The sequence below is a fragment of the Vulpes lagopus genome, chromosome 6, assembly GCF_018345385.1.
Source record: "Vulpes lagopus strain Blue_001 chromosome 6, ASM1834538v1, whole genome shotgun sequence".
In the NCBI taxonomy this organism is placed as follows: Eukaryota; Metazoa; Chordata; class Mammalia; order Carnivora; family Canidae; genus Vulpes; species Vulpes lagopus.
This window is the reverse complement of record NC_054829.1, coordinates 33,621,630-33,633,963: the sequence shown is the minus strand read 5'-3', so window position 1 is coordinate 33,633,963 and position 12,334 is coordinate 33,621,630. Positions and strand designations below refer to the sequence as shown.

Genomic DNA, 12,334 nt, shown 5'->3' with positions numbered 1-12,334 from the left:
TGAGAAAGCATGTGCATGTGAAACTTAAGATGTGCAGTGACTAAGATATAACTGGTAGAGACTTAGGATGCAAATGTTTGTATTTTTTAATACATTCAAGGAAGGGATAATCTAGTTTAATCTATAATGAACCTTTGCTTGTGATATTTGGAGTGGTTACCAGCTGCTTAATGGCTGCAATAACCTTTGCTTAGTTAATATGCATGTCACTTTTAGAATTTATCAGTGACAATTTGCCTGTCACATGCAGAGTTAAGTAGTGTAATATCAGCTGAGCAGGGAGATGGAGGGAGAAGGAATCAAGATTTTTTTCTTTTAAAGATTTTATTTATTTATTCATGAAAGACACAAAGACAGAGAGGCAGAGACATAGGCAGAGGGAGAAGTAGGTAGGTTCCATGCAGGGAGCCGATGTGGGACTCCAGGATCATGCCCTGGACTGAAGGCAGATGCTCAGCCGCTGAGCCACCCAGATGTCCCAGAAATCAAGATCTTTTAGGAATGAGAACATGTTTCTGTTTGGGATCATGGAAACATTGGGCCAAAATATGTGGTTGAATATGTTAGTTTGGCTTTGATTGTTCACTCAAAGATAATCTTTTGATTTCTGTGTATTATCTATTGCACAATGATATAAGAAACAAGAATTATGATGGCACTTAGAAGACTTTCAAGCTTAGAGCTAATTAATTTATCTGGTATAGCCCTGGTCTACATGGGTGATGTAGACATAAAAGCTTTTGCTTTTTACTTATTATTAGGCTGTTATTTGCCACCCTGTGGACCATTCAACACCAATGTGTTTCATTTAACTCCATGAATCTCCGCATATGCTATTTTGCATATTCTAAATAATTTAAATATATTTCTTACTCTTTCCACAGCATGTAGAGTCCATGAAGCACAGGACAATAAAGCTTCCTACTCATACCACCAGGAGGATCTCTTTGAAAGATTCACTACAGGACTACCAGAGACACCAATTTGTCTGAAGCATCATGTGTTGAAACAACAGAAGGCTACTACTTTTGCACTAGCTAGAAACAGAGTTATGATGTTTTCAATTCTTTGAACTCCAGGAAGCCAGGAGAGTGAGTTGAAAATCTGAAAATGCGGCCATGGACTGGTTCCTGGCGTTGGATTATGCTCATTCTTTTTGCCTGGGGGACCTTGCTATTTTATATAGGTGGTCACTTGGTACGAGATAATGACCACCCTGATCACTCTAGCCGAGAACTGTCCAAGATTCTGGCAAAGCTTGAACGTTTAAAACAGCAAAATGAAGACTTGAGGCGAATGGCTGAATCTCTCCGGTAGGTTCTAAAAAACTGAAGGAAGAGTGATGAAGTACAGTACTTTCTTTTTTTTTTTTTTTTTTTTTTTTTTTTTTTTTTTTTTCAGTACTTTCTTTTTAGTTGCAGGGCTTCATTCACCTATTAAAATATACTTAATGATTTCCTTAAATTGCTATTTTTGCAAAAATTTAAATATTTTAGTGAGATACTGTTTATAACAATGATAGCTCTATATATTTAACATAATTTCTCCATGGTGTCAAATCTTATTTTGCATATGAATTTTAATATAGAAACCATGCCACTTAATTTGTTTTTGTATTTCACTAGTACTTATCTTCAGCGTTTTGATAATTTTGATACATTAAATATAAACTTTGTATGATTTAAATTAGTGCATATTAAAATTATTGTTATATGGACAATAATAGACATTTATAATAATTGAGATAATAATCTTTAACTTATTAAAATGAAGAAAGAAAAATTCATTGCTGAATAAAACAACTGGATATGGAATCTAGGGAATTGTTACTGTTGCTACTTCTAGTCTATTACAAAATGTGACATGTATGTTAGAAGGCATCAGCTGTTTGGAAAAATAAAATCTTGTATTTTCAGGGAACAAGTAATTCCTTAATTCTAAATCCTCTGTTTTATATATGAAGGTGATTATGTATTTAGTGCTTGCTGTTTCTCAAGCTAAAGTTTGAAGATCTGAGATAAAGAGTTCTCATTACTCTAGAGGTGTAAGTGACCCTAAGGGAAGTTGTAGTGTAGAGAAAAAAGAGGACAGAGTTCATTTCTTTTTGAGAACAAAAAAATTGAGGAGTGGAAAATGAAAACATCCTGTTGTGCATTGAGCCTTCAGAGTAGATGAGGAAGGAGAGAAGGAGAGTACTACTAGATTGGTGAAGCTGAGGAGCATTCTGTGAAGGACGAATACAGTTGGCAGTGTCACATACTTTAAAGGCTTTAGAGAAGACTTCTCTCCTCCCATTCCTTCATCTCCCTGCCACTACTGCCTTTGCACTTTCTTTAGAATTTACTTTTCTCTCAACTTTTTTCTTTACCATAATATTATTTTTGGCCCTTTTATGTTCTCTGGAAGACAGCGCGAAGAATTTTACATAATGAATGAAAAATTATTCCTGTCATTTTTAGTAGTACCATGTGGTAAAATGCAAAGTAACCAGGAATTAAAAAGTGAACAGATAACTTCTTGGATTTATATATCATTTTATTTCCTTTTGGGTGGGGGCCTGGGAGTATCACGGAGAAGGTGATCTTTCCGTAGTCTCATTCAGTCATTTGTTATGAGAATCAAAGATTGATAATTTAGAGGTTAGTAATAGCTATTATTGTGCCAGGTATTATGCCAAGGACTTTGCATGGATTATCTCTTTGAATTTCATAAGTTTCCTTATGAGATGCTGATACTTGTTTTCATAACCATTTTACAGATGAGGAATCAAAGCAATATTAAGGAATTTAATTTTTCCCAAGGTTATACTTTCACAAGTGTTGGAGTATCCTGCATCCTGGTGGTATGACTCAAAAGCCTGACTTTGATAAGGTGTATTGCATCTGAAGAGAAACCAGAGAGAAGTCAGTGATTCAGAAATCTCAACTAAAAGTGTCATGTAGGAGATCACTAAGAATAGCTACTGCTCTAGTTGATTTTGGAGTATGCTTTGATTATAGTAAAATCTTGTTCTACATCCTGGGATTATTGGTCCTTGGAAAAGATTTTGCTTCTTAACAATTCAGGCTCATAAATAATTATTTTTCTCCTCATTCCAACTTCAATACTAATGTCAGTTGGCTTATTTCTGACTGCCAAGTGTCTTACTTTTTTTTTTTTTTGCATGAAAGGAAGCTTGCCTTTTTTTTTTTTTTAAGGAAGCTTGCCTTTAATAATAGTTTCTTCTGCAGAATAGTCTTTGTGTCTTTTTTTTTTTTTAAGATTTTATTATTTATTCATGAGAGACACACAAAGAGAGACAGAGGGAGAAGCAGGCTCCCTCCAGGGAGCCTGATGTGGAACTGGATCCCAGGACTTTGGGATCATGCCCTGAGCCGAAGGCAGATGCTCAACCACTGAGCCACCCAGGCGCCCCAATCTTTGTGTCTCTTAAGTCACTTTCTTTGTATTCTTTTGTGTTGAAATTAAATTCTCTACTACTACATTCAAATGTAGAGACAACTTGTAAGAGTTGAGATAGTATGTAATAGACAGTGCTGTAATGTCATCATAAATACAATCTGAAAACAGACCAAGTCCATTTTTATGTATAGATAGATAATTTTAGGAAAATAAATAAGTTCTTGTTTTCCCTCATTAGGGAAGAAAACCTCTTCAGACCCGTCTATCAACTTTACCAGTAGGGCTACTTGTGTTTCAACCAGAGGGATTGCATTTTAGAGCCCCGGCATAAAAGGAAGAACAGTAGAAGTGCTATGGGTGTTGGTGTTTTTTCCCTCTCGTTATAACATTTTGTACCCAGTTTTCTATGTCTTTTTCTTAGATGACAATGTGTTTGTAAGCTAAACAGGAGTAATTCATATGTCTGCAAATCTAGGTCATTTCTTTGGGATGAGGAATATGGATTGGATTGGAGAGTGATCCAGAAGCCTGAAATTACAATGTTTAAGAGTTAGGACAGTAGTTTTAAAAGTAGTTAACTCATCCTCTAGCTAAAATTTGCTAATTTTGTTGATTGAATTACACATTTAGAAAAATTAATCATTATTCTGAGGGATGCAAATGTTTAAGTACAATGTTTGGGGGGTTGTTTATGTGTGTGTTTAGTCTGTTTAATTCTGACTTACTGATGAATAATTTCTATACAATAAAATTCACTTTTTCCAGCATATAGGTCTATAAATTTTAGCAAATGCTTAGAGTCTTGTAACTACCATCACAGTTAAATTAAACAGAAGAATTCTACCTTCCACCAGAATTCTGTTGTGTGCTTTTGTAATCAGATTCTAGCCTTACCTTCTGTCCCTGGTACTGAATTTTTTTCTGTTCTGTATTTTTTTAAAACAATTCTTTTTTTAAAAAAAGATTTTATTTATTTATTCATGAGAAACAGAGAGAGAGAGGGGCAGACACATGCAAAGGAAGAAGCAGGCTCCATGCAGGGAGCCCGATGCGGGACTGGATCCTGGGTCTCCAGGATCATGCCCTGGGCTGAAGGCGGCGCTAAACTGCTGAGCCACCCGGGCTGCCCTGTTCTGTATTTTATACTGATTCTAAAATATATCATATAAATAGAATAAGCCAGCCTTATAAGTCTGGCTTTTTTCATTTATCATGTACTTGAGATTCATTAATGTTATTGTGTGGATTGGTAGTCTTTTTCTTTTTCCTATTATTTTAATTCCTTTTTAATATTGAGTAGTATTCCATAGTAAGGATGTATCTCAGGGTTGTTGTCTTTTTTTTTTTAACACATTGACCAGTTGAAAGATGTTTTTTGGCAATTATGAACAAAGCTGTTACAGTATTTGCTCTATAGGTTTTTGTGTGAACATAAGTTTTTATTTCTCTTGGGTAAATGTCTAGCAATGGGATTTCTGGGTCATTTGAGTATTTGTTTAATATTTTAAGATGTTGCCCAAATGTTTTCCAGTGTATCTATATCACTTTGCATTCCCACCAGCAATGCTTGAGAGTTCCAGTTCCTCTTACTTTTGCTAGCATTTGCTGTTATGTTTTTTATATTTTAGCTGTTTTAATAGATACGTAGTAATATCTCACTGAGTTTGAATTTGCATTTCCACAATGATGTTGAACATTTTTTTCATGTGCTTATTAATTGCCATAATTTAGTGAGGCATCTGTTCACATTTGTTACTTACTTAATTTATTTATTTATTTATTTGAGAGAGAGAGAGAAAGAGAACAAGCATAACTGGGAGGAGGGGCAGAGGGAGAGAGAGAAACCACCTCTGTGCCAAGCAAGGAGCCCAATGTGGGGCTTTATCCCAGGACCCCAGGATCAGGACCTGAGCCAGAGGCAGATGCTTAACCAAATGAGCCACCTAGGTGCCCTATTGTCGATTTTAAAAAATTGGGTTTTGTTACTAAAATTTGTTTTCTTATTTTTGCATTCTTTTTTAAAATTGTATTTCGATATAAAAAATTAAATTAAAAAAAATTAAATTTATATGCATATGTAAATATAAATTATATATGTATATAATATACATTATATATATAATAGAGTAAAAATCCAATGGCTTAAAACAAAGTTTTTTTTTCTTGATTATTTAATTTGGGTTACTCTCAGCTTGGTTGTTTTTTCTAGTCTGGGGTCACCCTTGCAGCTACTGCATTGTGATAAGGGAGTCCAGATGACCACACTCACATGTTTGATGATTAGCTAGGACCCTTACATGTGGCTTCTCCAGCAGGATGGCCCAGGTTTCTTATGTAGTGGTATTCCAAGAGGGAAAGAACAGAAACTGTAAGTCCCTTTGAGGCCCAGTATCAAAAGTCACACTTTTGCCATATTCTGTTAGTGTATATGCAAGTGAAAGGGACATTCCATATTCAGGGAACACAGGGAAAAACTGCAAAGAATTTGTAGCCATATTTAAACTACCATTCTCATCTCCAGAAGTAATCGACTAGGTCAAATCATCGTGGTTCTGATAGCCAGAGTTTGGTTTAGACTTAGTTGATAGAGTTATTTGTGGTTGGGTTTATAGCAGAGGAATGACATATTGAAGATGGTTGAGTAAGATTTAGATTTTCAGATGAAATTAGGATATGTGCTTCACTGCAATGAAATTAACTTGGAAATATAGTATTAAATCTAGACATGAGGTGATACTGACCTCGATTAAAATTAGTGGTTGAATTTGTTTGCTCAGGAATCAAGGTACATCTACTTATTTTCTCATGTTTCCTGTATGCTCGTATTTGGCATTCCCCAGACATCCCTTTTTTACTTGTTAATTGCCAGCACATTAGGTAAACATGTGGTACTTGTTTTGTAAAACATTCTTTTAAAAATTTAGAGGTAATCACCTTCTCAGCCTGCTACCCTATAAGAATGCTTTTCTATACTTCATGTTTGTTTTCTCTCAACCTTTAATAATGTGAAGATTCTTTGCTTCTTGGGATTTGTATAATTAATCTATGGCTTTCTCTGTTTTTCTAAGCTATGTAGTAAATTTCCCAGATGGATTAGAGCCAAAGCACGAGTCTTCTGTTGGAAAAATTTGAAACAACAGAAGCATGGACACAGAATGGGTAGAAAGGAAACTGACGTAATGTTTCACAGGTCATATCTTACTTCCTCTGTTTGAGAAGCTGGTATTAGAAAGTGGGGGATGCCTTTGTTCCTGTTGGTTGATTGGAAAATTTGCTCTAGGCTCTCTTCTCTGTAACTGCCCATTTCTCATGTAAAGAGTGTACTTATATTCCTAGAGCAAGTGAATGGTTTGGAAATTTTAGAACACCTGCCATCTACCTCTAACCTTACCTTACATATGTGCCTTTTATTTTTGCAACGCTGCATCTGTTATTCCTTATGCTATTAAGAGTATCTAATTTGTCCTTAGGGGCAATACTGCTCCCCTGTGTGAGAATATATTTCTCAAATTTGTAGTCAAAAAAAAAAAAAAAAAAAAGATTTGTAGTCAAGATTCCTAGCCCTCCCAGTCTGACGAACAGCTGAAATCTCCCTGAAATTTTTACTAACTTTTTTATATATTGCTGGGTTAAGTTTGTCCTTGTTGTATTTTGGAATTTTTTTCTCAGTGTTAACAAGACATATTTACCTATAATTTTTCCTACTTATGATGTCTTTTGGGTTTTAGAGCAAGGTTATACAGGCCAATTCTATTCTCTAGAAGGGTTTGTATAAAATTGGTACTCATTCTGTTTTAAATCTTTGTTAGAATTCTACCAGTGAAGTTATTCGGGTCTAGAGTCTTTTGAGAAGGGTGCAAGGTTTGAGTTTGAGTGAAAGGGGGCATGATGTAAGGTTTTAAATTCTGAATTTGATCTTTTCAATAGAAATTGGCCCATTCAGTTTTCTATTTTTTTTTCTATTTTTTCTTATATCGGTTTTGGTAAGATGTGTTTTTCAAGGAATGTGTCCATTTTATCAACATTTTTAAATGTATAAACATAAAGTTGTTCATAATGCCTTTCTAATTTTCTTCTCCATACCTGTAATACCTATAGTGATGTACCTTTTTCATTCCTGATATTAAATGTGTTTTCTCCTTTTATCTTGCTAAGAGTTTATCAATTTCATTTACCTTTTCAAAGAAGTAGTCTGGTTGTTGTTTTGTTTTGTTTTTTCTCTAATCATATGTCTGTTTCTATTTTATTTATTTCTTCTCTTAGTTTGATAATTTCTTATAATTTCTTTTTCATGTATGGTTTTTTGTTTTTGTTTTTGCTGTGGTTTTTAAAACTTTTTCAGGAAGAATTTTATATCATTGATTTTATTTATTTATTTTTTAAAGATTTTATATATTCATGAGAGACACAGAGAGGCAGACTATGTATAGGCAGAGGGAGAGGCAGGCTCCCTATGGGGAGCCTGAAAAGGGACTTGATCCCTGAGCCACCCGGGTGCCCCTATATCAATTATTTTAAATCTTGCTTCTTTTCTAATATATGCTTTAAATTTCTAAGCAGTTTTAAATTGCATCCCACAAGTTTTTACAGTGTCCTATTTTAATTGTTATTAAAATAGTTAAAAATTTAAAAATATTTTCAACCTACTGTCTGGCCCCTTATACAAAATTTGCTGACCAAAAGTTTGTATGAATGAAGATGTATTCGTTTTTGGCTCGTCTCTCTTAATCTCTAAATTGCTATGCATATTGCATGTGGGTATTGACATGCTCTGAAAGTAAAACAAAGTCCAATTATTGATATTATTCTTATGTTTTTGCTTACTTTACTATAAATATTTATATACTTTATACCTTTCATTTCTTCTTGTTTTATGCTTTTACTCCATGTTCAGCTATCCCATGTTTTCATCAGTCCGCCTCCTTGAAGCAGCTTAGACTTGGAGCTGAAATGGGACTTATGGGTAAGAGATTGGGTATGTTTAGAAAGGAACAGTCTGGTGAAATGAAAGGAGTGTGAGTTTCTCAGATCTGTATTTGGATCTCAAGTATACTACTTACTAAATGGTCTTTTAAAAGATTACAATCTTTCTGATATTCAGGTTTTTCAGATGTAAAATGGTAATAATAATCTCTATTTTGGAATTTTGTTAAGTTTTAACAAGAGATTTAAAAGCTCATTGAGAAGCCCTCCTTTGTATTAGTAGTTAATCACTAAACAGTAATTTTTCTAATGGTAGTTTATAAACTAGTTTTATACCCTATGGTAGGTAGTTAATAATCTAAAAAGCACATGACCTTATATACTTTTCATGGAATTTAGAATACTTGTTTCCTTTGTTTCTAATAGAAAGAATTCTCTTATTTCAGTGGATTAGAATTCAGAAACCTACATATTTTTTAGAGTAACTCTCTACCTTGAGAAAACTTAACTTCTGTGGGCCTGGAATCAAAATTATGAAGAAAGTCAGTTGGGATAGATGATCACATTTGGTAGATCTGTACGTTTTTGCAGAGACAAAGGAGTTATGTAATACACTAGGTTGAATAGTATAGAATGGGCTTTATTCCTTATAATTTGGTTTCCTGGCTAAATTTATAATTTTTAGCTGGTTGATGCTTTTAGGTATAAGAATTATAATTCCCTATCCTAAGCTTTATTTAAAATATAGGAATTTTAATTATTATCACTACCCAGAAAGGTCTCTAGGAAAGAATAGATCATTCTTTCAGAGAGATGTCACACAATAAGAATAGTAAAATCTTAACTCGATTGAAAAAATTTAAACTTTCTGTTTGAATTATTTTCCTTGTATAAATGCCATAGAGACAAAGTGAATTTGCATTAAATATTTTAAAATGTATGAATATTTGAGTTTAGGAGCTGGATTGAACATTTTTTTAACATATTATTCTTTATTCTCTTATCCTGATATTATGGAGTTGATAATAGCTCTGAGCACTTCTTGATAATTGAAGCTAATAACTATAGGAAATATGGCTTATAGTGATCAATTTCTGTACTATCTGATTTATAGACGACACATAATCTAGTAGTTGTTTAGAAAACAACTTTTCTGGACTATTTCTCATATTTCTTTTAGGTAGACGTTTATTTCATTATGAAGATGTTTGTTTTTGCAGTTGTCATATTGATATTTCATAATTCATTCAGTTAAAATCATGAAAGAAAATGGTTATTTAGTTCAGAGATCAGTATTCTAGACAAAGCTGTCTGAAGGAAAATAAATATAAAAAGATTATAAAATATTATAGTTAGCCTATGAATTATGATGGATAGAAGGAAGTATAGTTTAAAATAGCATACTGTGCTTTTCTTGTTGTTGCTGGTTCAAATAAAATAAGTTTGATTTTAATCCAGTCCTTTTGTTCTTTTAAACTGTATGCAAAAGGTGTTGCTTGGCAGAGATGTTTCACATCTTAATCCTTAAAAGAGTCTAATAAGGTTTGGAGAGAAACAGGTTCCCCTAATAAATGCAGAATGCTAAATCTGAAAATAAAGACAAAAGGGACATTCAAAAGTATAGTTTAGTATTAGTTCTAATTTGTATTCAGTAGCACTTCAAAAATATTATACCACACGATGTGTACAGAAGCTAAGTGACTTAGTCATTTTTCTGCAAGTCAGTTGTAGAAACAGAAATAGAATCTTCCAAGGAATTGTGAGGTGGTATTTAATTTTCAGTACACTGAAACACTGTCATTTTTTATACCATTTCAGATTTCTCTTCCTTTAAGTATTTACTCAGGACAGTATGTTTTACTAGCCTATCAATAATGACCAAAATATCCAAATAACATTATAATTACTTCTGGTCATTGTTACATGTTACCTAAGATTCCCATATGCTGATATCAGAAATGGCTAGCTGAATCATTAAATCTTTTTTTTTTTTTTTTTGAATCATTAAATCTTTAAATTATATAGATATACTCATTTAAGCATATAAGGGGTGTGTTTAATATTTATTGAACTTAACTATAATAAAAGCTTATAATCTGTACAAATAAATACAAATGGCACATTTGACACAGAAGTTTGCTATATTCAGTACTTGTAGCATTTTATGTGGGTCATGGATTTGTAGGAAGAAACCATATGCTATAAGATTGGTCAGATAACTTAATCTAATCATATATAAGTTTATTACAAGTGGCCACGTAGAGTAGGAATACATGTAATATGTCTAAATGTAGCTTCTGTTGGCCCTTTAGATTCCCTGATGGCTCTTTAGAGTCCTATAAACTACGTGTGTAATTGTCCACATGAGGTATTGTCTATCTAGCTCTGAGGTCATTTGTTGTTATATCTAATCTTTTTATACCTGGAACTAATGTCATCTTTTTTTTTTTTTTGGAAGAATGTGTGCTAACAGTCAATGCATTTCCATTTAAGGGAATGTATATCAGCTTTGGGATCTATAAGTTCTTGAGCCAGACCTAACACCAAGAAAGCCCTAGAAAGCAAAATTCATTTTAAGATGTCCCAATAATCAATATGCCTCTGGCTTCCCAGCATTTTGGAGAGTATATCTTTCCACAGTACTGTTAATGTTACATACTCTACACACACACACACACACACACACACACACAGAAGATTAATTGCAAACTAACCTATACCAGTTGATCATTATTTTTATTAGCTATTGGTAGCTTCCCCAGACTAAAGGTTAGCGAGGAAGACAGGCATCCTCCTCCCTCATAATTTTGCTGACATTTAATATTTTACAGTAAAGGCAAGGCTCAGATTGAATTCTGCCTGTTGAATATAGAAACACAATAAGCAGCTGCAAAAATAGTCACATGATCTATTCTGTAACTCTGAAATCCACACTTCTATACTTTTAGGTGTTCTTGCAGTACCTCGTGTAAATGGTTCTCTTAAGGCAGTTGTGGCATTATTTTAACTACTGGATTTGATCAACCTTCTGTTCAGGTAACAAAGGATATCTGAATCAGCTCCTGGACACTATGGTTTTGGAACCTAAGCCTAATGCACTATCCCTAAGGTCATGGACTTTTGTATTTACTAGATTTTTAGTTGTTGACAAAGTTCTTCTATAACAATTCTAGATAGTTCACATTTTCATGTATATTGAATTAATTATAACAATGAATTAATTATAACAATTATAATAATTATAATATTTCTAGATTTTTCTTAGCTAATAAACTGCCTTTTATTGGAAATAAAGCTGGCTGAAGAGTTTAATATTACTGTTTCTTTTGGGATATTGTCTCCCCCCCTCCAGATTTATTGAGGTTTTTATGTTATTTACACATAACATTATGTAAGTTTAAGTTGTGCAGTGTGATGATTTGGTGTATATTATGAAATGGTTACCACAGTAAGGTTAGTTACTTAATTATGTGTATGTGGGTGAGAACTTTTAAGATTTACTGTATTAGTAACTTCCAACTATACAGTACAGTAGTATGAGCCATAGTCACCATGCTCTATTAGATCCCCACAACTTATAACTAGAAGTTTGTTCCCTTTGACCACTTTTACCCATTTCCTCTACCCCTCCATTCCCCGACCCCCTGGCTACAGCCAATCTACTCTTTGTTACTAGGAGTTCAACTTTTTAAGATTCTAAGTATAAGTGAGATTATACAGTATTTATCATACTGTAATTTATTTTACTTAGTGTAATGTTCTTAGGGTTCTTCCATGTTGTTGCAAATGTCAGGATTTCCATCTCTCTCATGGCTGAATAATATTCAGGTGTGTGTGTGTGTGTGTGTGTGTGTGTGTGTGTGTGTGTGTGTATACATGCTAAATCATATGGTAGTTCTATTTTTAATTTTTTTGGCAACCTCCATACTGTTTTTCATAGTGGCTGCTGTACTATTTCACATTCCCTCCAATGATGCACAATGGTCTCCTATTCTCCAATACTTCTTAT

The 12,334-nt window shown here is 33.5% G+C and overlaps 1 protein-coding gene across 12 annotated transcripts in view; it reads left to right on the top strand.

Moving 5' to 3' along the window:
* The window catches only part of FUT8 (fucosyltransferase 8), a 287,889-nt gene that overhangs the window by 143,558 nt on the left and 131,997 nt on the right, over positions 1-12,334 (top strand). For all 12 annotated transcript variants that reach the window (XM_041758780.1, XM_041758777.1, XM_041758783.1 and 9 more), the window contains one exon: positions 885-1,313. In XM_041758780.1, the coding sequence (XP_041614714.1) occupies positions 1,111-1,313 (203 nt within the window). In that variant the 5' untranslated portion in view covers positions 885-1,110. The remainder of the gene's footprint in view (positions 1-884; positions 1,314-12,334) is intronic.